The sequence below is a fragment of the Pinus tabuliformis genome, chromosome 6 (assembly GCF_031772625.1).
Source record: "Pinus tabuliformis cultivar Carrire ecotype Pingquan chromosome 6, CPIR1, whole genome shotgun sequence".
In the NCBI taxonomy this organism is placed as follows: domain Eukaryota; kingdom Viridiplantae; phylum Streptophyta; class Pinopsida; order Pinales; family Pinaceae; genus Pinus; species Pinus tabuliformis.
This window is the reverse complement of record NC_142292.1, coordinates 1,732,550,975-1,732,577,945: the sequence shown is the minus strand read 5'-3', so window position 1 is coordinate 1,732,577,945 and position 26,971 is coordinate 1,732,550,975. Positions and strand designations below refer to the sequence as shown.

General features: G+C 38.3%; 1 protein-coding gene across 1 annotated transcript in view; it reads right to left on the bottom strand.

Annotated features, from left to right (window-relative positions):
- The window catches only part of LOC149265814 (DNA-binding protein LIV4-like), a 104,883-nt gene that overhangs the window by 56,097 nt on the left and 21,815 nt on the right, over nucleotides 1-26,971 (bottom strand). The window contains exons 3-4 of the mRNA XM_089393884.1: nucleotides 15,399-15,507; nucleotides 15,077-15,189 (exon numbers count right to left, since the gene is read on the bottom strand). Of these exons, the coding sequence (XP_089250010.1) occupies nucleotides 15,077-15,189; nucleotides 15,399-15,507 (222 nt within the window). The remainder of the gene's footprint in view (nucleotides 1-15,076; nucleotides 15,190-15,398; nucleotides 15,508-26,971) is intronic.

Genomic DNA, 26,971 nt, shown 5'->3' with positions numbered 1-26,971 from the left:
AGAGTAGTAGCAGTAAGTTGCCGGAGAGTTCGAGCTTCAGTGAGGAAGTAGAAATAGTGAGTGGCAGAGACAATGATCCGAAGGAAGTTTTCTAGATCCGGAGAGGCAACAACAAGGAGGCCAAGTTATTCCCAGTGAGGCAGCGCAGAGGACTGTGCAGTTGCTTTAGAAAAGAAATTCGATTTGGCTGGAGGAAAATCGATTCAGCTTCCAAAGGCCGGGAAAGTCTTCTAGACTGCCGGAGAATCAGTTTCCTCAACAAAGACAGGCAGAACGACTTCATCAAAGACAATTACGGGTTTAGAAGTCCAAGGGTTTGTGCAAGCACTGTGCAAAGGCTGACGCAAAGGGTCCAGGAGGACAACTTTTCTGAAGGAAAGTTGTGTCGGGGTTGCTTGTGGAAGAAGGGAAATTCCCTTAAATAATTTTGGCTAGATTTTCTTGTTGTTTGGATTTCCAATCAGGCATACATCGATTGCACTCAGATTTCACTATTGCATAGTAATAAAACCCTTAGTCGTTGTACCAGTTTTCCCAAGCTACGTTTTTCTGGGGACAATCATCCAAAAATAACGGTGTCATTTTTATGTGTGTCTGCTAGAAATTTCTCAGTTTCTAGCGCTATTTTCTTCCACAATTTATTTGTGAAGGTTGCAGTGTGATTTATGTGATATTTTCCATAGCATATAAATTGTTGAAATAATTAACAATTAGAAAAATAAATTCCAGTTGCTGCAGTAGGATTTCAGTTTTTAAATTTTCACACAGAAGGTGATGATGGCACTTTAAGGGTGAGCGTTGAGAGCCATGGGCCTCCTCCACAACAAAGCATTGCTTGCCATGCCATGGGATCCTTCAACACCACATTTGACTTGCTTTTGTGTTAATTTTATATAACAATGGTACATTCTATGCTTTAGCACAATTTACTTCAATGTTCCTTATTAGCCTAATGAGAATTTCCAATTATATTGAGTAGCAATCACATTAACTTAAACACATTGATAGTATCTAAAGATAGAAAATAAAAACATGTGCAAGAGGCAAGCCAAGACAAGACACAAGATATGGCAGATGTCAGGGACAAACCCCAATGTGGGGAAACCCTTTGATCAAATCTTCTTATTAATCTTCAATTGTTCAGCAAACGGAGAGAGTACAAATATCAGAAGTACATCCCCAAAATAGTCTTGCCAAATCAACAGTCAATGTAGCCCTAACCAAAAAGTCAACGTTGGTCAAAGCAGCCCCAAAATGTCCTTAAAGCAACTTGTTCAACAACAAAAGAATTTGGCCTTCCAAGAGGGTCAAAGTCAACCCAAAAAAAGTTCGATCAACCTATTCAAACCCCGTTGTAATTTCTGCAGTCAAATTAGAAAGTCAACATTGAAGTCAGCTCAGTCAAACTGTCCCAATCACCTTGAAAATTGTGCCAATCAATGAAGCCTTCAAAAAACGAAAATATGCCACAAAAGCGAAGTCAACGCATGGTCAAACAGTCGAAGTCAATGCTACCCTAATTCCTGAAATTTTCGGCCTCCAAAACAATCCTGAAATTTCGTCCTCTTTCACACATGCGAAGAAGAGAAGGCTTCCAAGTTGTACGAACCAATCAAGGGAGGAGAGAGAGATATGTGATGAGATGAGTGATGTCCAAAAGAGAGAAAGGTCACTCCTATTTATACACTTCGTTGAGGGTGTGGAGACACATCCATTGGGCTTCATGAGCCTACATTTGACTGAGGCCAACCTTGACAATTTGTGCATGAGAAAGAATAAATTCAAAATTCCATTTCTGCTTGTCAGAATGAGATGATATTTATATCAAAATTGTACCTCTGGAAAAGAGGAATCCAATGCAATAATCATCTCCATCATATGAGTTAACCTAAGGTGGAATTTGGCCCTAGTTGCCAATTTTAACATCTTGCCCCACCCATGCAGAGATAATGATGTACTTGGACCACAATGCCCAGTCAGCCACATGCTTGTACCAGACACTTGGCATATGATCCAGGGGCCTAGATGGGGTTTTGTATCACATAGGGAGACATGGTAGGGCTTGTATCGTCATGCTTGCCCTTATGGATGGAGTATCGGCATGTTGTTCCAATTGGAGACCCATGCTACCTTTCATTGTGCCCGACGGCCACTTGGGAGCACTATAGATGTTTTGCTTCGAGACCAAGGGGTCAACCCCTTGGTCATCATCATGAGAGACCTCCTCTTCGATTTGGCACATGGAGGACTTGCCTAGGCCTTTTAACGGCCCATTTGTGTGAAAATTTAACAAGTCTAATTGCAACAACTGGAAATTTATTCTTCTAACTATAAAATAATTATGCAATTTATTTGCTAAGGCAAATATCGAATAAATCACACTGCAATTTTTCACCATAAAAATATAGTGGAAAATAAAATGCTGGAAACTGAGAAAATGCTAACACACAAACATAAAAACGACACAATTAATTTTGGACAATTGTCCCCAGAAAAACCCAATGTAGGAAAACCAGCACAACAACTGAGGGTTTTTATTATTATGCAACAGTGAGAAATTCTTAGTACAATTGGATGCCCAAACTGGTAATCCTCTACAAGATAAACCGACCACAAAATTAGTGACACAAAATTTGTCTCACCTGACACTAATACAACTCTAAACTTGGCACCAACTGGGCTGCTCAAAACCCCTATGTCAGCCTCTGTGTAGACGTGGCGCAAGCCTTCTTACGCTCTGCTTGAAAGTTGCTCTGATCAAGCCTTCTGCCCAATTCAGCCTCTAAGAATGACTCATTAGCCCCTCCGGAAATTCTCTCAGCCTCCTTCAACTGAATCGACCCTCTGTCTGGCCAAATCAAACTCTGCCTCTAAAGCTTCTGTGTAGCCCCACTGAGGAAACTCGGCCCTCTTGTAGCTAACCCTCTGGAACTAGAAAAAATCCTCTAGACCCATTGTCTCTGCCCCTCACTCTCTATGCATCCCCTCTCTATCTCAAACTTCTCTCCACTGAATCAATGCAGCTAGGAAACCCGACCTCTGCCAGGGAATTCACTCTCCAAGTGTATTCTTCTCCAACCCCCTCGACCTCTTCTTATAATCCCCAATTGAGTCTTCAACGACCACAATTAAATCTTAATCGATGGTTGAGATCATCTCTAAGTCGATCCATGTGAGTTTCTAGAGAATTCTAACCTTTCTCAATTAATTCTTATTAATTAATCGATTTCCCTAAGTTAGACTTAGGCATTTTTTAATTATCGATCAATTAATTTAATTGAGCTATCTCTAGGTGGAATTTCCAAAAACAATTTTTGGGTTTTGGAGATCTCCTGTATTTTAGCCTCTCCATAAAGTTTGAGGCTAGAAAACCATATGATGCTACAAAAAATAACATTCCATCCGATGCTACAAAAACTAACACTCCCTCTTAGCAAGGAAGGTGTTCTAGTGCTGCACTACTACAACACCCTATCTCTGCATCATCCTCCCATACACGTTTCTGATGTTTGACAATTGTAGCTCCTGCCACTATCTATCAACCACTGCGCTAACTTTGATTCATCTGCTACTAGCTATACTTGAACCATGTTGCATTTGTGCTACTGCTGACACTACACTGTACAACCTGTATTGTTGCCAACTCTGCATCTACACTATAACCCAACTAACACTCCCTTTCATTGTTGTTGTTGCTGCTGCAACTACTACAACTGAGAAGTATCCAAAATACTTTGTCCCTACTACTGAAACAGGATCTCCACTATACCCATTTGTTCTCTGAAATAGACGAACTTGGCTCTTCCTAGAGCTTTCATGAGTATATCTGCAACCTACTCTTCTGTGGGAACATACTATAGATGGACTGCTCCAAGCTACACACAATCTCTGATGAAATGACACCAAATATTTGTGTTTCAACCTGTCATGAAACATTGGATTTTCAAAGAGTTTGATGCAACTCTGATTATCGCAGTAGACATTCGTTGCCTCCATCCTCTGCCTAAACAGCTCACTAGCAGCTTCTGAAGCCATATAGCTTCGAATGTGGTGCTAGCGGGAGCTCAGTGCGACTGACTTTTTCTTCCTGCTGCACCAAGAAACCATTCTCGATCCAACGCTGAAGCACTACCCAAAGGTACTTTTCCTATCCACTTAACTGCCTACCCAATCTGAATCTGTGTATCCACATAGTCTGACGCCATCCCCTCAAGTATATTTCAACCATATTCTATTGTGTCGTGCAAATACCTCATAATGTGCCTTGTTGTTGTCCAATGCACTTTCTTCAACTCCACCATAAAATGATTGAGTGTTGACCGCGAAGCAGATATCTAGCCTAGTGTTGACAAGATACATGAAAGAATCGATGAGCTGTCTACACAAGGTGGGGTCAACATCCTTGTCCTCTGATGCATCTATCTTCTTCCAGTTGGTGATCATGGATGTAGACGTAGGTCTACAATCCTGCATCCTGAATCTCTTCAGAACCTTTGTAGCATATCTCCCTTGAGCAAGGAAGATCTCCCCATCCTTCTGCCACACTTCGAATCCTGGGAAATAGTTCATCAAACCCAAGTCCTTCATGTCAAACTCTGCTGCCAGGTTCCTCTTGCAGTCTTCTATGAGCCCTAATGACCTTTGTCAAGAAGAGGTCATCCACATACAAAACTAGGATGAGTGGCTCATCCTCTACCATCAAGTAATAAAGGTTGGGATCTACATCACTCTTAACGAATCCCATCTGCTGCAAGTAGTTCTCAATCCAACCATACCACGCCTTAGGAGCTTGTTTGATTCCCTATAGAGCTTTCTTCAGCTTGCACACATGTGTGTCCCTCTCAAGTGTCTCGAAGCCCTATGGTTGTTCGATGTATACCTCTTCCTCTATCACCCCATTCAAGAATGTTGTATTGAAGTCCATCTAGTGAATTTGCCATCACATTTTTGTTGCTAGAGATACAACCGACCGAATAGAAGTATATCTAGCAACTAGGGCGAAGGTCTCCTCATAGTTTATCCCTTCTTTCTGTGCATATCCCTTTGCCACGAACCTAGTCTTGTACTTCTCTACGTTGCGATCTACAATGTACTTGATCTTATAGATCCATCGAGAACCTACAACTAACCTGCCCTCAGGGGTCGACACCACCTCCCACACACCATTCGTTATGATAGAATTGTACTCCTCTACCATGGAATTTATCCACACCTGATGTTGTGCAACCTCCTGATAGTTGGAAGGTTCTTCAACCTATGCCACCAATGCTTGGTACCCATTTGTTTGTCTGCGCTCTCTTTTATGTTAGTTTTTGTAGCATCGGAGGTGTTCTAGTCTCGAAACTTTTGGAGAGGCTAAAACACGTGAGATTTCCATAACCCAAAATTTGTTTTTGGAAATTCCACTTAGAAGTGTCTCAACTAAATTATTAGCCTAATTTTTAATATTTCCTAAGTCTAAACATAGGAAATTTGGTTAATTAATCAATATTAATTGAGATAAGGTGTGAATCATCTAGAAACTCACACGGATCAACTTCGATATGATCTTGGCCGTTGGAGCTCCAACAAAGGATTAGCAGAAGAAGTTGATGGGTATATGGAAACCACACTTGAGACACTTGTGAGAACTACAGAGTTTGATTTCCTTGGAGAGTTTGATTTTCCAGAGAGCCAGCATTGCTGGAAGAATTCGAGCTTCAGTAAGGAAGCAGAGACAGAGAGGGTAGGGATAGTGATCCAGAGGAATTTTCCAGATCTGGAGAGGCAGCAACAAGACGTTGAGTTATTCCTAGTGAGGTAGCGCAGAGAACTATGCAATCAGCTTTATACGGCAATTTGATTTGGATGTGGTAAAATTTGATTCAGCTTCCAAAGTCCTAGAAAGTCTTCCAGAAGGCCAGAGAATCATTTTCCTCAGTAGAGACAGGAAGAACGACTTGATCAGAGGTTGTTACGGGCTAGACGTGAAAGGGCTATGCAAGAACTGAGCAAAAGCCTACATAGAGGGTCCAAGAGGACGAGTTTTCTGAGGCAGAGTTGTGTTGGGGTTGCTTGTGGAGGAAAGGAAATTCCCTTAGATAATTTTGGCTAGATTTTCTTGCTGTTTGGATTGCCAGTTGGGAATCCATAGATTGTACTCAAATTTCATTGTTGCATAATAATAAAAACCCTCAATTGTTGCACCGCTTTTCCCAAGTTGGATTTTTCTGGGGACTTTTGTCCAAAAATAATTGTGTCAAATTGTATGTGTGTGCTAGTATTTTCTCAGTTTCCAACGCTATTTTCTTCTGCAGTTTATTTGTGAAGGTTATAGTGTGAATTATTTGGCATTTGTCGTAGTAGATAAATTGTTAAAGTAATTAACAATTAGAAAAATAATTTCCAGTTGCTGCAATAGGATTTCAGTGGTGAAATTTTCACATTTTGTTTGTCCTAGGAGCTCCAATGAACTCCTCTGCATCTCTCAATGTCTAACGACCTTCCCTACTAGTTCCACCACTAGTGGTGGGAGGTTCAACCAACTCCACATCTTGCCTCTACTGCTCCGTCTGCTATGAACACACTGAATCTCCTGTACCCGAGAATATGATGGTACTGGTAACTGTACTGGATCCTTGTGTCTATCCTACTAGTGCTCCCACTGGCTGTCCCTATGTCTACCCCTAATGCTTGACTAATGTTGCTTCTGCTTGCTCACTCTAATCACCTACTGGCATTTCGTGAGACTTCTTGAAGGCTTTCCTCCATAAACTTCACCTCTCGTATCATTATGATCTTTCCACTACTAGGAACATAGATCATGTATGCCTTGGAGGTTTTGCTATACCCAACGAAATAACATCTTTTTGCAGTCTGATCCAACTTGGTGTGCTTCTTATCTGGTAAATGACAATAAGCTATGCTACCAAAGATCCTGAAGTCACTGACTCCTGCCTTATTCCCTGAGAAGACTTCTTCTGGTGTTATCTTCCCCAATGCCTTGTGAGGAACCCTATTCTAAATATACATAGTTGTGTTACATGTCTTTACCCATAATAACCTGGTCAAATTTTGGTCATACAACATCGCCTTTGTAGTCCTGACTATGGATTTGTTCTCCTACTCCACTATCCCATTCTGCTATGGATTGTATGGAGTTGTCCAATCCCTTTTGATGCCTTCCTTCGCATATAACCCTGTGAAGTCACTATCTGTGTACTCACCTTCATTATCTGAGCGAAGTATCCTGATCTTTTTCCTTGTCGCATTCTCCACCAGAGCCTTAAACTCCTTGAAGTGATCGAAGACCTCATCCTTGGTCTTCAAGAAATAGATCCAGGTTTTCCTTGAATGGTCATCAATGAAGGCAATGAAATATTCACACCCTCCTAGGGATCTACTGGACATAAGGCCAAAAATGTCTGAGTGTATAAGTTGCAACACACCATCTGCCTTGTTGTCATTCCTTGGGAATGTTGCCTTAGCATATTTCCCAAGCATGCACCCCTTGCACACATCATCATGTTCCGTGCCTAATTCTAGAACACCTGTCACTGTCTCCCTAAGCATCCTAAGTGCTCCATGGTGTAAGTGTCCCATCCTCCTATGCCATAATTCATTCAAGTCTTTGCTACTATCACTACTACTGCTAACTAGTGCCATTGGAGAGTCGAACTGCAACTTGTACAATCTGTTGCTTCATACCCCAATCTGTTTCACCTTCTTCCAGTTTTGGTGTTTGATGTACACCTTCTTCCCTACAAAGTGGACATCATATCCCCTATCCTGTAACTGGGATACTAAAATCAAGTTCATACCCAATCCTGGCACATGCAATACATTTGTAACACTAGTGCTTGCTCCTAACTCCCTCTCTATATCAATGGTACCTCTTCCTACTGGAGTGCATTTTGTCTTGTTTCCCATTGTTATCTGGAAGTCCATTTTCTCCTCATTATAGTTGGAGAAATATTCCCTAACTCTTGTCATATGTGTTGACGCTCCACTGTCTATATACCAGATTCCTTGTGAAGTTGAGCTAGTCAAACAAGCAAATTCGTCTTCCAACCTAGAAGACAATTTTGTAGACCCCTGAATCTCAAATCTGTCCATTGCCATACTGGAGGATTCTGGAAAATCTACTGGAGATATCCTGAGTATAATTTTTTGTGTTATTTCTCTTCCACTCGGTGTTGATTATGATATTGCAAACTTCTATAAAAACCAACTACACGCAGACAAGAAATTTCCTTTACGAAAAATATGAGTTGCTCACCTTCTGCCTGTTGGAATCCCTTCTCAGAAAAAGCAACCCTTCCTGCACTCTACAGCTGGAAATTCGACCCCCTATCTAGCAATTCGCACTGCATGGCTAGGCACTCCACAACCCCTGGGAAATTCATGTTGTTTCTCCCTCTCAGCCACAAAATTCTCCCTCTTCATCTCTGAGCCTCCTATCCGTCAACTCACCTCTGATACCATATGAAAATTTAACAAGTCTAACTGCAGCAACTGGAAATTTATTCTTCTAGTTCTAACTGTAAAATAATTATGCAGTTTATTTTCTATGACAAATATCAAATAAATCACACTGCAATTTTTCACCATAAAAATAATGCGGAAAATAAAACTCTAGAAACTGAGAAAATTCTAGCACACACACATAAAAATGCAAATTATTTTTGGACAATTGTCCCCGGAAAAACCCAATGTGGGAAAATCCGTGCATCCACTGAGGGTTTTTATTGTTATGCAACAGTGAGATATTCTAAGTACAACTGGATGCCCAAACTGGTAATCCTCTACAAGATAAACAGACCACAAAAGTTGTCTCACCTGACACTGATCCAACTCCAAAACTGGCACCAACTGGGCTGCTCAAAACCCCTGGGTCAGCCTCTACGTAGATGTTGTGCAAGCCTTCTTACGCTCTACCTAGAAGTTGCTCTGATCAAGTCGTCTGCCCAACTCAGCCTCTAAGAATGACTCACTAGCCCCTCTGGAAATTCTCCTGGCCTCCAGCAACTAAATCAACCCTTTGTCTAGCCAAATAAAACTCTGCCTTTGAAGCTTCTACGCAGGTCCTACACAGCCCACTAAGGAAACTCGGCCTTTCTATAGCTAACCCTCTGGAACTAGAAAAATTCCTCCTCACTGTCTCTGCCCCTCATTGTCTTTGCGTCCCCTCTATGGATCGAACTTCTCTCTACTAAATCAATGCAGCTAGGAAACTCGACTCTACCAAGGAATTCGCTCTCCAAGTGTATTCTTCTCCAACCCCATCGATCTCTTCTTATAATCTCTACTTGAGTCTTCAATGGCCATGATTACATCTTAATCGATGGTTGAGATCATCTCTAAGTCGATCCATGTGAGTTTCTAGAAAATTCTCACATTCCCAATTTATTCCTATTAATTAATCAATTTCTTTAAGTTTTGCTTAGGCATTTTTCTAATTATTGATCAATTCATTTAATTGAGCTATCTCTAGTTGGAATTTCCAGAAACGATTTATGGGTTTTGGAGATCTCCTATGTTTTAGCCTCTCCACAAAGTTTGAGACTAGAACACCATCCGATGCTACAGAACTAACAATTTTCACTATTATTCTATCATTTCAACCCTCTTGAGAGGCTTATCATTTGTCTTTGGAGCTATTTGGTGGGATTGTCACCAATAGATTTATTATTTTGCACATTAGAGTCATTTTAGGAGCTCATTAGGCTAATTTGACCAATTCAAAATGTTAGAGGCTGATATAAATACAAGTGAGGCCTCATTTGTAAAATATCATCACTTGACTTGGGACGAGTTCTCTCCTAAGAGATTTTCGCACTTTTTCTTGGCTTGTCTATTGGAGATCTCTTGATGCATTTCAATATCTTTGGAGCTGAAATTTTCGTTTTCTTGGAGCCATTTTCTTGATTTTGGATTTGGATATATCGCTTGTTGTCTTGTAAGTATTCTTTTGAAATATATTTGCGTAATGATGTCTAATGTGTGGAAATTATGCAATTAACTATTGTTCTTTTATTGCCCTAACTGTTGAATATCATTGTAAAGGAATGTTTGATTGAAAATTTGTGTATGTTACTCATTGATAACAAGTAGATGATTTGTTGTCTTTCCATGAAAGTCCATAAATTTTGGTTGGGTAAATGCTAGAGATTGCTTGCTAGGGCATCATGAATACGATTTTGGCCAGAGTTCAAATCACATAGACTCCATAATCCAAGGACAAGGTATTGATCTGGGCAAATTTGGTGGTCAACCCCTTTTTCCTCTTCTTTTTCTCCTCCAAAAAAAATTTCGTCTCACCTAGACGTCCTTGCTAGGGCATCATACGAATTTCTCTAGAGGGATGATTTTATACTTCCACTTGGACAAACTTCTGTGCTCTTGTCTCCTCTAGAGGTTCACCAAGTTTCACAGATTTTCAACAGTTCATTTGTGAGAAAAGCTAAGCCTTAGCTCGGACTTTGGAAGTCAACCTTTAACATCATAGTGAGAGACTTGTTAAGTGTTACATTCAATCAAGGCTTGATTAACTTTAACCCTTCTTTGTTCCAGCTTGACCTAGGGTCCTCCTTGGAAGTGTCTCTTTCATGGTAAACCATAAAACCCTATGTTCAGTGCAGACCCAACCTAGGTCTCTCAACCTTAGCCATAACTATATTTGAAGCAATTGCTTAATTCAAAAGCTTATTTGAGAGGGTCTTATTTCCCTAGGAATCCTTGATCTAGGTGTATCCCTTATTTTTGAATATCCCTCTTCCCTAGGTGTAGGCTTCCTCCCATAAACCTTTCTTGGAGAGCCCTTCATCTTGCCTTTGAAGCAAGCAAGCCATTATTTGAGCCTCTCCTTTGAATGGGATTTGGAAATCACATTGTACCTTGTTATTGACCTTATCCTCCTAGTGATTTCCTTCATATCAGGACTCTTCCCATCAGTGAAAGCCCATAAAGAGTAGTGGACATTGACTGAGGTGACAATAGATCCTTGTCCCGTTGTTTCCATTTGGTCTAGTAGTTGTCATTTAGGTACCCCTCCTAGGACCCCTGCTAGATTGTGTGGTAACAAGTACTAAATTGGCTGATAGCTCATCTTACCATCCTCAATCTGATGGGAAATCTGAGATTCTGTATAAATGTTTAGAAGGATATCTATGTGTCTTTGCATCCAATAAACAGACACAATAGGTCAAAAGGTTGCCCTTGGTAAAATGATGGTATAACACATCCTTCCATACCTTAAAAAAATGTCACCATTCATGGCACTTTATGGCTATCATCCTCCATCCATCACATCACCCTTGAAAGGGCCTATAGAGGCTCAAGCAGTAGAAGACCACACACAACACTGTCAAACTATTGAAGGACAACTTAGTTATGGCACAAAATTTGATGAAACAAGTATATCATCATCACAATGAAAGGGAATTTAAAGTGGGGGATTGGGTATTTGTGAGAATACAACTATATATATTATAAATGGATGTCCCTCAAGAAACAAAAGGACAATAACTTAGCACTAAGGTATTATGGCCCATATAAGGTGTTGAAGAGAATTGGAACTATGGTTTACAAATTGGAATTGCCTCCATCTTCATGTGTACATTCAATCTTCCATGTTTCTTGCTTAAAGAAGGTAGTTGGTGACAAGATCATAATCCAGATTATTCTACTAGAGATTAATGAAGGGAAAATAATACTAGAACTGAAACCAATCTTGGAAACAAGGACTAAGCAATTGAGCCTTGAGAGCTAGCTTAATTAGTCGAGGTCATGTTGCTAAAAGCACCTTGGCATTTGGAGGTCATAGGTTTAATCCTCCTTGATGCCCTGAGGGTTAGGCTTGGATTAGTTTGGCCGAGGGTTGTGATCCCTTTGGGTGGACCTACTCTGATTTTCCATGGGAAAAAAAAAATAGAGTACTCAAGGAGCTAAGAAATCGAGCAATTATTGACTACTTCATCTGATGGAAGAACCTACTAGTGAAAGAAGCGACATGGAAAGATGAATTGTTCATGCAAAAGCACCCACAGATAGTCAAGTGTTGAGGACAAAACTTCTTTGAAGGGGTGGGGCATGTTAGGCCCTATATAAGCACCACGTTAACCCTAAAACCCCTTATTAAGCCCTATATATTGAGTGGTTGCATTTCTATTGTTATATTGTTATGTAGGCTAGACAACACTTATTTGAAGGGGTGTGGCATGTTAGGCCCTATATAAGCGCCATGTTAACCCTAAAACCCCTTATTAAGCCCTATATATTGAGTGATTAAATTTATATTGTTGTATTGTTATGTAGGCTAGAACCCCTCATGGTCCCATTTTATTATAATTGTACCTCTTGTTTCCTATATTTATACTAAGGAGACCTAGTCTTAGAATCATCAAATGTTGTCTTGTACATTGTATTCACTGTAAAAAGAGGTTTCCCCCTCGAAGAGAACTATAATTATTGATTTTTTATCATTTTTAAGATATAAGGTTCACAACACTTCCGCTTGTAGAAAGTTAGAGAAGAGCTAAGTCATCCTTTATCTATTATTAGCAAACTGGGTTCTAGGAAGATCTTCTCAAGAAATTTTTCCTGAAAATCTCTCCAAAAGAATTTATGTTTGTTTATTTCTCCTCCTTGAATCAATGAATGCATTGAAATTCATGAGTTGCCACTCATTCTTGCAATTCATCCAAGTTGTTTTGTGTGGTACTTTCGGTTTTCATAATGGTAGCTACTCTACTCTAGTTCTCCCTCCACCAAGCTCCTAATAGATCTCACACATTATGAGGGCATCTACTTCACCTCTAACTATTATTTTCTTTTTCTTCCATTGACATCTACTGCAGTTCCTCGAACTATGACAGAACAAACTATGACAAGACAAACTAGTTCTTGACATCCCTCCCTTTCAGCATTGGCCACTTCTCACCATGCCTCTACTATCACATCAAAATACACAAAGGTTAAATAAAGAAGACATATAACTATAAACATGCACAACTATCATTAACTATCGCATTAGGCTTCTCAAATGCATACAAATGTTTAAGAGAAGAAGCTACATAAACTTTTCTCGTTTATTCATTACAAATTACTACGTAACAACTTTTTATTTATGTAAATTAGAAAGTAAGCTTTCCTGTTGATTCATTACTAATTACGAACTATAAAAAGACTTTTTATTTATGTAGATTAAAATATATATTTAATAAATCATAATTATTCCTACAATATGCTATCAAAATCCACCCATAGGTTTGTGGGAGAAATTATGCATGTGGAAATAAAAATGTCGGAATTGTCAATTAAATTCAGAATTGGGAGCAAATTAATAAAATAGCTACTGCAAATCTATCATATTAGATTTTTTGTGTATAAAATTTAAATCAAATTTGTAGTGACTATATTTATCAAATAATAACCAATAACTCAGATTCAGCAAAAATTGGCATAAGTCACAGTTACATACACTGCCCCTATATGCCTGTTCATCATTCTGCAGAGTACTCCTGAATTTTACCTAATTACCATTTCAGGCACAATGTTCATTCCCAATACCGAATGGCGGATATTTTCAAATAAAACAAACCTAGGTTGCGAGAACGTCTTGTATAGGGTTATACCAGAAACATGGAAGTGTATAAGGGTGGCCTTGCAGCATCTATTTCAGTCATACAAAGTTACAAACACCACCCTATGTGTGGGCAACATGCTTCATACAATCAAAAGCACATTCATGGTGATGTTAAACTCTTGAAGTAAATCAATAAAGAGGGAAGATAAAGCAAATGTGAAACGGAAAAACAAGGGAATTGTCAAGAGGATTGATAAAGAAAAGGCAAGGATATATCAGCATTTACTTAACTTGTAATATTATCATTGATTGCTTCAAGATGTTGAGTGCTTTCAATGTCATCCAACTTCATAGAAAGTATAACATTATGTCCCACTCAAAATTCAACAGAGTTAACACTTCCCGGGACTTTAGCAATCTGGGATTGCATCATTTTCGAAAATTTTCTATCACATTTGAAATTGGCATTTAATCTTAGTCACCAATTTTATGTGCCCCAATGACTGTTTCCTCCATCATGGCATTAGCTAAAAAGTGCTCTTTACTCAACCCAACATCATTGATTAGGGATGTTAATCCGTTTGAACCATACCTTAAATTCTTTGGTTGGGCAGTTCCATCCATATTGGGTAGTGCTTGCAGATGTCCCTAGAGGATTGAGGTAGAGGCTAAGGCTAGACAACATGCAAAGCATGATATTAATGATGAGGATCCAGATCAAGGTAGAGACAAAGGCTAGACAATAGGGAAAGCCTGATACTAATGATAATGATCCAAATCAAAGTAGAGGCAAAGGCTAAACAAGAGATAAAGCTACTGATAACACTAGAGGCAAAGGCTAAACAAGAGATAAAGCTACTGATACCACTACAAGTCAGGGTGGAACATCGTTCATCATATATGTTTGTTATTTAAATGTTTTTGTTCATTTATTCATAATGCTTTATTTCAAAATTTCAATATAATGTGCTATTTATAAAATAACACTTTACATTGGTGTGTATATTTACATAATCCATAATCCCAATTTCCTGTAGAAACAAATACCTCTTATACTCGAAATAACAAATTTCTAAAGATCTCTAAAATATGTAACTTCAATAAATTTACTTTGCTGTTCTCACAAACAACGTTATACAACCTGGGTTGAAAATAGCATACACAATACAGCAGAAGCATCTCTATCCTGCACACCTCAGATCGTACTCACCATAGAAGAGACCATTTTCCAATGCGTTACTGAGGAAATATTAATTTCTAAAGATCTCTAAAATATGTAACTTCAATAAATTTACTTTGTTGTTCTCACAAACAACGTTATACAACCTGGGTTGAAAATAGCCTACACAATACAGCAGAAGCATCTCTATCATGCACGCCTCAGATTGTACTCACCATAGAAGAGACCATTTTCCAATGCGTTACAGAGGAAATATTAATTCCACATAAAACAGTAAATGAAAAGGTCGAGCACAAAAACCCCACAGCAAAAGCAATATACGATAATAATACCTGAATTTGTAAGTCTTATTTTTATCTTATGCCATTTGTCTTTAACATGAATTCTATTCTTCCCGAGAATTTCTGATATTTTCTTCCAATTATTGCCATGTTCCGCTTGCAATCTGCAATTCTTTCATGAACACACTAATGAATGTAAGGATTGAAATAAAAGTACAATACAATATAAAAGTATAAATAAAAAGAATCGATTTCATTTACTCAAACAACTGAATTAATGATATACCAGAAAGCATCACAGAACACCTTAATAACATAATGAGAAATGCCATCTGAAATTGTTACCCAACTAGTAAAACACTTTGAAATGTACCTTTTGAGTGCATTGACTTCCTCTCCTGTCCAACGATTTTCTGATTTTCGATGTAATGCATTAGCTCTATAATAAACACTCCTAGCAGATCTCAACGGTAAAGAAGCCGCTGCAACCACAAATAAAAAAACAACAATGGTTCCAGTTAATTTGATAAAATCTGTTCGTCTAAGAAAACAAGGAATAAACATATTCATTGAATGTCTGTATATATTAATCTTTTGGAATCTATTCATCATGTCATATGTCACCTTCACATGAAATCTTCTCTTAATGCTGACACGGTTGACACCACGTGACATGACTCATAAAGCACGTTGAGCATTTAAGATCCTCACGACTTGTGTTATTTAAGATATAAAGTGTGTTTAATAGTGTTTTAGGATTTTGCTGTTTTATTTTTATTAAATGATCAGTTTGTTAACAGGTTACCAAAGACGCTGTCTACTTTATTCATTCCAAAATTTATACGCTATTAATATATCAATAGCAAATGAATATGTATGGGCATGTACATTTCGAGAAAGAACTTCCCTTTCGTTATTTTATTGCTGATCAATGCTGACTTCGTTCCAGTATCAATTAGTATCATAACTAAGCTTTTCCCCCCACTAACACAGGGATCCACTCCCTCTTTTGATCTTTTAAAGAAAACACGAGGTCAAAAATAAAAGTCACTCGAGGACTCCCAAGGTAAATAGGCCACCACAATGAGAAATACCAGACAACAATCTTTCTAGTTAATAGCATAAAATTTGTTCTTCTAACAAAACAACGAAAAAGCACATGTCTATATGTTTTGTCTCTATGCTCATCATAACCTGTCACTTTCGCATGATATTGTTTCTTCTGCTAAGACTAGTATCGTTGATTCTTGGCATGCCGCCCCAAAGCTAGTTGGGTATTTAAAAGTCATTTCGATTGTAATTATTGATGACTGTTGACACATCTTGACTTGTTTCGCAAAGCTAGTTGGGATTTTACTAACCATTTGGATTGTAAGTACTGAACCATCTTGAATTCATTTAATAGTTTCTTGCAGTTCCTTTATTTTATTATTATTATAATGAACAAGCTCTTAAGAACTTAAGACGTTACCAGGGGTATGGTCAAGGTTAACCACTTCAAATTTTGTACACTAATATGTGTGTGTGGATAGCAAATTAGTCTATAGACATGGACATTTCAGCAAAGCTCTTTTCTTGTGTTATTTTATTACCTAGTTTATCGATAGTATTTGTTCCAGTATCCACTGTCATCACAGATTGTGGCCTTGTTGCCTCAATTTTTTCATTTTTCCTAGTTGTGACAATAGTCTACCTCTTTTTCTATTTGGCTTCTGCTAGTGGGTAAAGGACCCCATATATTTTGAGATTCAACAAAGAATTTTGCAACTCTGCATATGTTATTCTTGTCAATTAAATTCCACCAGCATAGATCCATCTTAACCCCAGATATGCCAAGCACTGAGATGGATCAAATCTCTCAATATGCAACCCTCTTTTTCAGTGCTAAACATGAGGAAAGTTTTGCACCTCATGAGATTTGATTCCTCTTGATGCTTGGAAGATCTGGAGTTAAGATGGATTTATGTTGATTCTTAATTAAATATTTAAGGATACATGGCCTTTCAAACATATGTGATATCTCCTTAGTCAGCTTCCGCAAACTCTCAAAACTATCCATTGCCGTCTCCCTCTAGTTTTTGAGGTATTGAGTTGTAAAGCTCCAATGGTATATACAATATGATAACAATTTAGTGTAAAAATCATATTTATATAAGTGACTAATAAAAAGATAAATGAGGTACTTATGGTCTACAATAAGCACAGCTACTACGCAAATAAAATAAATGAAATCAATCCATTATATCAAATGCCTTCATTCAATGACTTCATTGTAATAGAAAAAACAAATTATTTTACATTAGTCTCAAACCACGTCTCCATCACTTTGTGGGCTTAAAATTTTTACATGATCACATGGAAAAAATATCTGAAAGTGCTTAAACCTCAATTTGATTGTGACCGTGATCAAAAGATGACTTTTTTTTTTTTAAATCTGTAAGTTATTTTAATGTGGATGATTAAAAAATTACTTGGTCTCGCTTTTAGAAAAGAACATGAAGATAGTTTTCCCTGTAAACTTGAACCTACCTTTGAAATGGTAAATATCAGACTGGCAAATGATTATATAACTTTGGAAAGGTCGAATAGAAAAATTGCTCTAACACACAATTTCCAGTTGAAGCCATCATGACATATCCACTGTCTTCTAAATGCATTTGGTTTTTTTTATTGAAATTTGTTTAATCTTCCCTTGTCCACAACCACATACGACTTGCCACATGGATGTCTATATGCAAAGAAATTGTTCGACTGGTGACTATCTATGACAAAAGTCACCTTAGAAGTTGTCAAACATAAATCAACATTTAGATGGCAACTAACCAACTTACCTAAACGACTTCTGGCATATAGAACCTTACACAAATTGAATCAGTGCATATATTTAGTGAGAAATCCAAATTGCCTTTATTTAACAATCACAAAGGGAGGAAAAAGGTATTTGAAATGGGTATGTAAGGTTGGACATCTCATTTTGAGGTCACAGCTCTCATTGGGTAGGTAACTATATATGTTCAAATTGTATAGGTAACACAACTACCTAGCTTATCAAACAAAAGGGTATAAACACTTTTGGATCAAATGAACACATTTTAATAAAAGCATATAATTTAAAAATGTTTGCTGCTAATCATATATTCATCTTTCCACTGGTGCTTAAAATTTTAACATGACTTACACAACCTTCTTCAAAAATGAACCCACAACAGCAAGATAACAATGCAACAGTATACTACATTGTTATCATTCTTAACGTTTTTATGGCTGTTCAAATCCCCATGCAATATTTCTTTTGTTTAAAGTTTGGATAAAAATGCCTTAAAAAGGGACAGGAGGCTAGGGTTTTCCACAACAGAAACTTAAGCACATGCCTATGACATATTTCCACACAGAAGATGGCTTAGTGGGATGCTTGACCTCAGTTGATTGCTTCCATGACAATTTTCCTTAAAGAGGTTGAATATCTTCGGATTGCTAGGCGATGTTCTATGTGGTAGCCACTTCAAGGATGTTACTTACAAAAAACGCTACTTTGGAGGAACATTTCTCACTCAAGATTGTTGGAAAACGTAACTATGTTCGGTCTAATGTACTTGAGTCATCATGAAATGTACTTGTCAAAAGAATAAACAAAAGAATTTTTATTATTGTAACAATGACTTATTAAAGCATAGGTTTCATGATTGGGTCATCATTATATTAGTCAAAGTCCCCATTATGGACTTCCAAGATTAATATTGAGTTTATAGAGTTATTGTACATTCAAAGAGACCCTTCTTGGGCTTTTGAATCATGTAAAAAGGTTTAGTATTGAGTCAAATATGATTTATGTATCCTCCACATCAAGTCGGCCTAAGGACCCTAATTCGACCCACAAGAAGCCTATAAATACAAGTTAGTCGAAGTCATTTGGAGTATCATCTCTCAAGCTAGTTCGATATCTCAAGAGTAGCTGGAGAAGTGCGAAGTCTGTTGCCGGGAAACCAAAAGAAGTGAGAGTTTGGGGAAGTCTGAGTAGAGGAAGAAAATCGAAATTTTGGTGCCTCTCTCTCTGTTTCATGCTCTGGATTGGGAGATCAAAGTCCTCCAAGTTTTGTTGTTGCCAGAAGTTGCTGCCTAGTCGAAGTTGCTAGAAGGGGTCGAAGATTTGGGAGGCTAACTTGGTGTGGAAGGAAGCTCTGGTCTTGGTCTATGGTGAAGAGTCTCAAAGAATACAATTGAAAGAAAGAATTATCTTGACTAGGTTTTCCTCTCGAGGGGGATTTTGCCTTGGCATAGTGCCTATATCCTGTGTCTCTTGTTTTGTGATCTTCATACACGCATAATATGGTAATTGCTTGATGAAAGATAAGATAATAAAGAAGTGAAAGAAGCCAACACACTCACAAGTAATTATCAAGAAAGAAGAATCAAACCCTAATATAATTACTTTGATTTTCTAACATGGTATCAGAGCTAAGGTCAGGAAGAGTCGAAGATCACTTTGTTGGCATGGATTCTCCCTCTATGATGAACTACATAAGAATGGGTATCAACAATGCTGGAAGATGGATCAAGAAGGTCATCTACTACTTGTTCAACAAGGTCAAAAGTCAAGGATTCTTGGCTGCTCTTACAGGTTCTCTTACTAATGACAATGCATGGATCATTAACAGTGGAGCATCGAGACACATGACAGGAGAAAGTAAACAACTTCATATACTATCAAAGGAGGCATATTCTCATGCAGTGGAATTGGGTGACAACAAAAGCTATGCTATTAGAGCCCTGGGATCAACATCGTTGAAGCTGGATAATGGATCGAAGCTGCATCTCAACAACATTCTATATGTTCTAGGTTTGAAAAGAATTTGCTTTCTATTTCTTATTTAGAAGATAAAGGGGAAAGAATTGCTTTTGTTGATGGAAAAGTATTGGTTTGGGGAAAAGACTCTAGCATTGATAAAGCTAGGGTTATTGGAGTCCGTGAAGGAAGTCTTTATAGATTCATTACACCACCTCCTCAAGCTTTGGTTCATATGGAAATAAGTCCCATTGAGCTATGGCATAGGAGGTATGGTCATCTACATTATAAGGTCATCCCTACTCTTAGTCAACTAGTTCATGGTATTCCTAATATGAAGTTGGATCATGAAGGTGTGTGCAAGGGATGCTCTTTGGGAAAACATACAAGAAAGCCATTTCACAATAGTGAAACTAGGTCTAAAGAGATATTAGACCTCATCCATTTCAATGTGCGTGGGCCCATGTCTGGCAAATCACTTGGAGGTCATCTCTATTGTGTGACATTTATTGATGACCATTCTAGAAAGACATGGCTCTACCTCCTCAAAACAAAAGATGAAGTATTTGACAAATTCAAGGAGTTTAGGGGCTAAAGTAGAAACCCTAACCGAAAGAAATATAAAAATTTTGAGGTCTGACAATGGTGGGGAATACACTTCTAAGGAATTGATTGCATATTGTAAGGAAGAAAGTATTAAGAGGGATCTCATTGTTCCCTATTATCCCGAACAAAATGGATTGGCCGAAAGGAAGAATAGGTCAATTGAAGAAGTCATTCGAACTACGCTACTTGATCAAGATCTGCCAAAGTTCATATGGGGAGAAGCAACGATGACAACCATATACATTCAAAATAGAAGTCCTCATAAGAATCTTGATAATACAACACCCGAAGAAGTATTCACATGAAAGAAGCTGAGTGTGGATCACCTTTGAATATTTGGAAGTCTAGCATATATCCATGTTCCGAAAGACACGCGAAAGACATGTTCAGATATAGTCTCTCTTCAAAAGAATATAGAATCTACATCAAGGAAGGAAGACATATTAAAGTAAGCAGGGATGTCATATTTGATGCGAATCAAACATACAATAAATCAAGGGATATTCCTATTGATTATGATGACGAAGAAGTTCGGATATTTGAAGAAGAAGAAATTCATCATGAAAACTCTACTACAAATCTCGAAGAACGACCAAGTGAGCCTATTTAATCGGTGGTCATCCCAACCAGAAAGAAGAGGCCAAATTGGTTGAAAGCTACATTAGAAGATGTTGAAGGACATGAAGCTGCGAAAGGTTCCTTCAAGGAAAGTAAGAAACCAAAGAGATATTCTGGCTATGCTGCATGTATGACAAAGTTAATTGAAGTCGAACCATCTACATTCAAGGAAGCTACGAATCAAGAGGTTTGGAAGAAAGCAATGCAGGAAGAATATCAATCCATCATGAAGAATGAGGTTTGGGAGATCGTTCCTAGACCTAGTGACAAATCGGTTGTCACATCTAAATGGATCTATAAGATCAAACATGTTGTTGTTGGAAGTATAGACAAGTACAAAGCAAGATTCGTTGCAAGAGGTTTTTCTCAAAAGGAAGGCATTGATTATGAAGAAACCTTTACACCCACAACAAGGTACACTAACATTAGATTGTTGGTTTCATTGGCTGCTACAATGGGGTGGAATATCCATAAAATGGATGTTAAGACCACATTTCTGAATGGGACCATTGATGAGGAAGTGTACATCAAACAATCCGAGGGATTTGAAGTTAATAATAGGGACTCTCATGTTTGTAGACTTAAGAAGGCCCTATATGGTTTGAGGCAAACACTTATAGCATGGTATGCAACGATGGATGCATATCTACTTACAATTGGCTTCGTGAAGAGTTTTGTTGATCTGAATCTCTACATCAAGGTCATGAATAATGAGCCTATGATTATTCTACTATATGTGGATGATCTATTCACCACATGTGTAGAGCGAAGAATTCAAGAATGCAAGAATATGTTGGTCGCTGAATTTGAAATGAAGGATCTAGGACTGATGCACTATTACCTAGGTCTAGAAGTATGGCAGAGACCTAGGGAGATATATTTGGGGAAGGAAAGTGCATCATCAAGTTATTGTAGAAATTCAGGATGATGGATTCCAAGCTAATGACTACTCCTATGATCACCAACCTCAAGAAGTTGAGGGGCTCAGACTCTAGTCTCGTGGATCCTACCTCATATTGACAGTTGGTGGGTTCCCTAATGTACCTGGTAAATACTAGGCCAGATATATGTTTTGCAGTGAACATTCTTAGTCAGTTTCAGTTGGAACCTCGTCATGATCACTAGATAGCTGCCAAACATATATTGAGGTATCTTTGTGGGACTATACATCACTGCCTAAAGTATGATAGTAAGGAAGTCAAGGTCATTGGCTTCACAAACTCTGATTGGGGTGGCTGTGAGACCGATGGAATGCCCACTACTGGAGGATGTTTTAGTTCGGGAGCTACTATGATCTCATGGACGAGTAGGAAACAAGATCATGTTGCTTTAAGTAGCGCTGAGGCAGAATATGTGGCTGCATGTGGAGTAGGAAAGGAGGTTGTTTGGTTAGGGAAGCTTCTGACATATTTGTTCGAGAAGTCCCTAGGTCCTACTGCGATTAATTGTGATGAACAAAGTTGTATCAAGATGTCTGGAGATCCTGCGTCTCATTCGAGGATGAAAAATATCAATAATAAGTTCCACTTTATTAGGAACATGGTGCAGGATAGGATCGTGAAGTTGGAGTACCTCTCGATAGATGAACAGGTAGCAAACATACTAACAAAGGCTCTTCGTAATAAGAAGTTTGAATATCTAAGGAACTTTCTCGGTTTGGTAGATATTGTTGATTGTATTGATGATAAGAGTGTGGAAGAGATTTTTTGAGGCTTTACGAGGGAAGCATTTCCTAGGAAGACATCTACTTGACATTGTGTGTTGATGTCTTGGTCCCGAAGTTGGAAAGGTGGTGTTGGTTATTGAGCTATGTTTTTGGATACACACCTGGATCTTTGGGTTGGTGGTTAGAAAGTAAGCCTAATGGTACCTAGAGGGGCTGAAAGCTTGAGTCCACCTTATTCCCACTTGGATAGATTGCCATGGTCAGGAATTTAGTCCATGGCATTGTGGTGCCTAAATTGTTGAGATACCAATGGATATATTGCCCTGGTCAAGAATCTAGTCCATGGCATTGCGGTGCCTAAATTGTTGAGAGACCAATGGATAGATTGCCTGGTCAAGAATCTAGTCGATGGCATTACGGTGCCTAAAGTTCTTCATGATTCATATAGTTTGAGATCTTCCATTGTATTTGTACATTATGAATACCTCCCTAATTAAGAGGGAGTGTTGGAAAATGTAACTATGTTCGGTCTTCATTAATATACTTCAATCATCATGAAATGTACTTGTCAAAAGAATAAAGAAAATAATTTTTATTATTGTAACAATGACTTATTAAAGCATGGGTTTCATGCTTGGGTTATCATTATATTAGTCAAAGTCCCCATTGTGAACTCCTAGGATTAATATTGAGTTTATAGAGTCATTGTACATTCAAAGAGACCCTTCTTGGGCTTTTGAATCATGTAAAAAGGTTTACTATTGAGTCAAATATGATTTATGTATCCTCCACATCAAGTCGGCCTAAGGACCCTAATTCGACCCACAAGAAGCCTATAAATACAAGCTAGTCGAAGTCATTTGGAGTATCATCTCTCAAGCTAGTTCGATATCTCAAGCGTAGATGGAGAAGTGCAAAGTTTGTTGCCGGGAAGCCAAAATAAGTGCGAGTTTGGGGAAGTCTAAGTAGAGGAAGAAAATAGAACTTTTGGTGTCGTTCTCTCTCTGTTTCATGCTATGGGTTGGGAGATCAATGTCTTCCAAGTTTCGTTGTTGCTGGAAGTTGCCTGCTACTGGAGGCTGCTGCCCAGTCGAAGTTGTTGGAAGGGGTCGAAGATCTGGGAGGTTGACTTGGTGTGGAGGGAAGGCATGGTCTTGGTCTAGGGTGAAGAGTCTCAAAGAATACTATTGAAAGGAAGAATTATCTTGACTAGGTTTCCCCCTTGAGGGGGGTTTTGCCCTGGCATAGTGCCTATATCTTGTGTCTCTTGTTTTGTGATCTTCATACACACATAATATGGTAATTGCTTGAGGAAAAATAAGATAATGAAGAAGTAAAAGAAGCCAACACATAATTATCAAGAAAGGAGAATCAAACCCTAATATAATTACTTTGATTTTCCAACAAAAATGAGGGCATTTAAATTTTAGCCCCACACAACATGGGGCAGCTTTGATGCTTTAATTCAAACTTGTAGTTATCTTGGGCACGCCTAGGTTACAGTAGTGCTAGTGAAAGGAGAGTAGACCCAATGCAATACATGGCTTGGAGAAAACTCATGTAGCACCCTTGAATTTCAAGACTTTCTTGTGAGAGACATGACCTTAGAGCATAACATGTACACTGATGGATTGTAGCGCTCCACATATCTAAATCTACATGTGTTGTTATCAATTAATTGTAAGGGCTTAGGCCGACATATTTATTGTTGACCTCCCTTACATCCAATATATATAGGGGAGGGTGAGAGTCCTTTCAACATCACCATTATCTATTCTTCTCCTTGTCTTCTTGGAGCAGAGACACTAAGGTTTAGTGTAGTTTAGTAGTCCCATTCTACTCAAAATTCCCATTGACCTACTTTTGTGGTCATTTGTTTGTTGAACATTAATATAATTATCTTATCTCTGATAGAGCTTCATTTTTACATTACCTCTCTTGTCTTTAAGTTGTTAGGGTTTCGTCGAGTTTCATACTAGGATTATGCTTTTACCCTTTGAAAACTTGGACATTGAGGTTTTGAGATTAATCCCTAGATTGTACCAATTGAACAAGACACATCTTGCCTCAAACGACATACTTATTAGATGCTTGCTTGTTAAAGCCCTGTTACCTATCAAAAATGGCTAACTCTATAGGAGAAAACTTTTCTCCTATCATGGATAGCGAACAAGCCAACAACTCTACATATTGCTCAATGATGGTGATATGCCACATTCCTTCGCCATTTCCATTTGGCATGCAACTCTCACCATTCGACATTCCTCTTGAATTAGGGTGGGCTACCACTTGGAAGGTAGTTAAACCATTTTGTAATCAAGTGTTTTTACTTAATGTTTTAGACATTTTAACATGGATAAAGGGGTGATCTAGATAATTGACAGATCTTGACTATAAACGTGTTCTCTCACCTTACCAAGGGAGTTAGTCTTTAGCCCTTAGTCCAGTACGACAATAGGGTGTCATGTTCCTCCATGATACCCTTGATCTACAAGAGAGTGCCCTTGAAAGGACCTTAATCAAATATGACTTCAAGTTGGTCAGTAACCAACTCCATGCCAAGCCAAAGCTATTCTCCCCTCCTGACAAGATATTCCATGATGACAACCTCACCAAACACCAGTTCGCAAAAATTAAACACTCTAGGAAACACGTGGTCGCAACACAAAAGGAAAGGAAATAGGAAGACATAAAATGTCTTAGAGTTGTCATCCTAGATCCCCTGTAACCCACCCCCCCATCCATGATAGTCTCACCCAACATTCTACCAATGACAAGCCAATTGGGAAAGACAACAAGAATAAAGTATTTTAGTAGGATATTGTAATGGCAATGGGACTTTTCTATTATTGCCAAGGATGATTTACAATTCTCTTGGTTCATTTAACATCCTCTTCATCATTAAGACTCATACAAGCATTGTCCATCGTCTTACTAAGATGACATAATGGCAATGGATTACAGTTCATAGAGAGTAGAGAGAAGTCCCAGGATGTGCCAAAAGGTCAGGTGGGGTCACCTATTTGACCAAGAATTCTCCTCAAGGGAGGGTTTATGTTAAAATCTCTATTCATCTTGTGGTGATCATCTTAGCTTCTTGTTTTCCTCCTTAATTCATGGAAACGAGGGTTAATGTTAGCTTAAAATTGTATATTTTAACAATCTATTGTCTATTTGATGTTTCCCTATTGAAAGGGAATGTATTTAATAAATATAATAAATGAAACATATGGAATTATGTTTTCACCCCAAAATAAGCATTCACATCTTGATAATTCTTGTTGTCATATGCATTTCAACCATAAAACATAATTGTTCAATGTTTATCTAACCCTTCCTTGCATCTTCAATAGCCTTTCCTCCTTTGTTGATTTTATCACTTATAGGCTATTTCTCAAGCTATTATATACCATTGTATGACCTAAATTTGCATATCATAAAACCCTAACTTACAATGACCTTATAAATTATAAAGGTCTTAAGAATGTGTACTTGATCTATTGGCAACTTTTATCTCAACCTTTCAAGGTTTGGCTAGAACATTCTCCTTCAATTATTAGACCTTGCATCACCCCTAAGAGCTCTTATTAGTTAAACATCTTGTTGGTGATCTTTTTAGGGAAGCCTCCCTTGTGGGGATAATATCTACCAATAAACAACTAGAGAGAGGACACTGAAGTGACAATGGTGGTTGATCTCTCGTTGCCATAAGAACTAAGTGTTGATCTTTGTTAGCATCGGATGTGCTCTAAGCCTCAAAATTTGCGAGGCTAGGACACATGTATTCTAGAATACCCAAAAATCGTTTTCGGAAATGCCACCCGGAGAAGGTTTTATTAAAATAATTAATTATTTTTAATGGATGCCTAAGTCTAAACTTAGGAAATTAAAATAATTAAAGGGTATTAAATAAACCGTGGTGAAACTTCTAGAAGAAGACAAGGATCAAGCCAAAATTATCTGAACCATTGATTAGAATCTAATCTAGGTCGTTGGTTCTCAACGAGATGATTATAAGAAGAGGCTTGGAGGGCATTTGGAAGATACATCAAGTAAGAGAACAAGAGATCGATTTCTGAAGAGAGCAGCGCAGCAGTTGTCGGAGAAGTGATTGAGGTGATTTCTTGCAGTGAGGGGCAAAGATAGTTTCCGGTTGGAGAGTTTCCTGATCCGGGGATACATCACAGAGAAGGCAAAGAGAGATCCAGAAGAGGAAGCGTATAGCCACGTTGGGCAGCGTAGGGCCACACAGAGACAGCACAGAGCCTGAGAG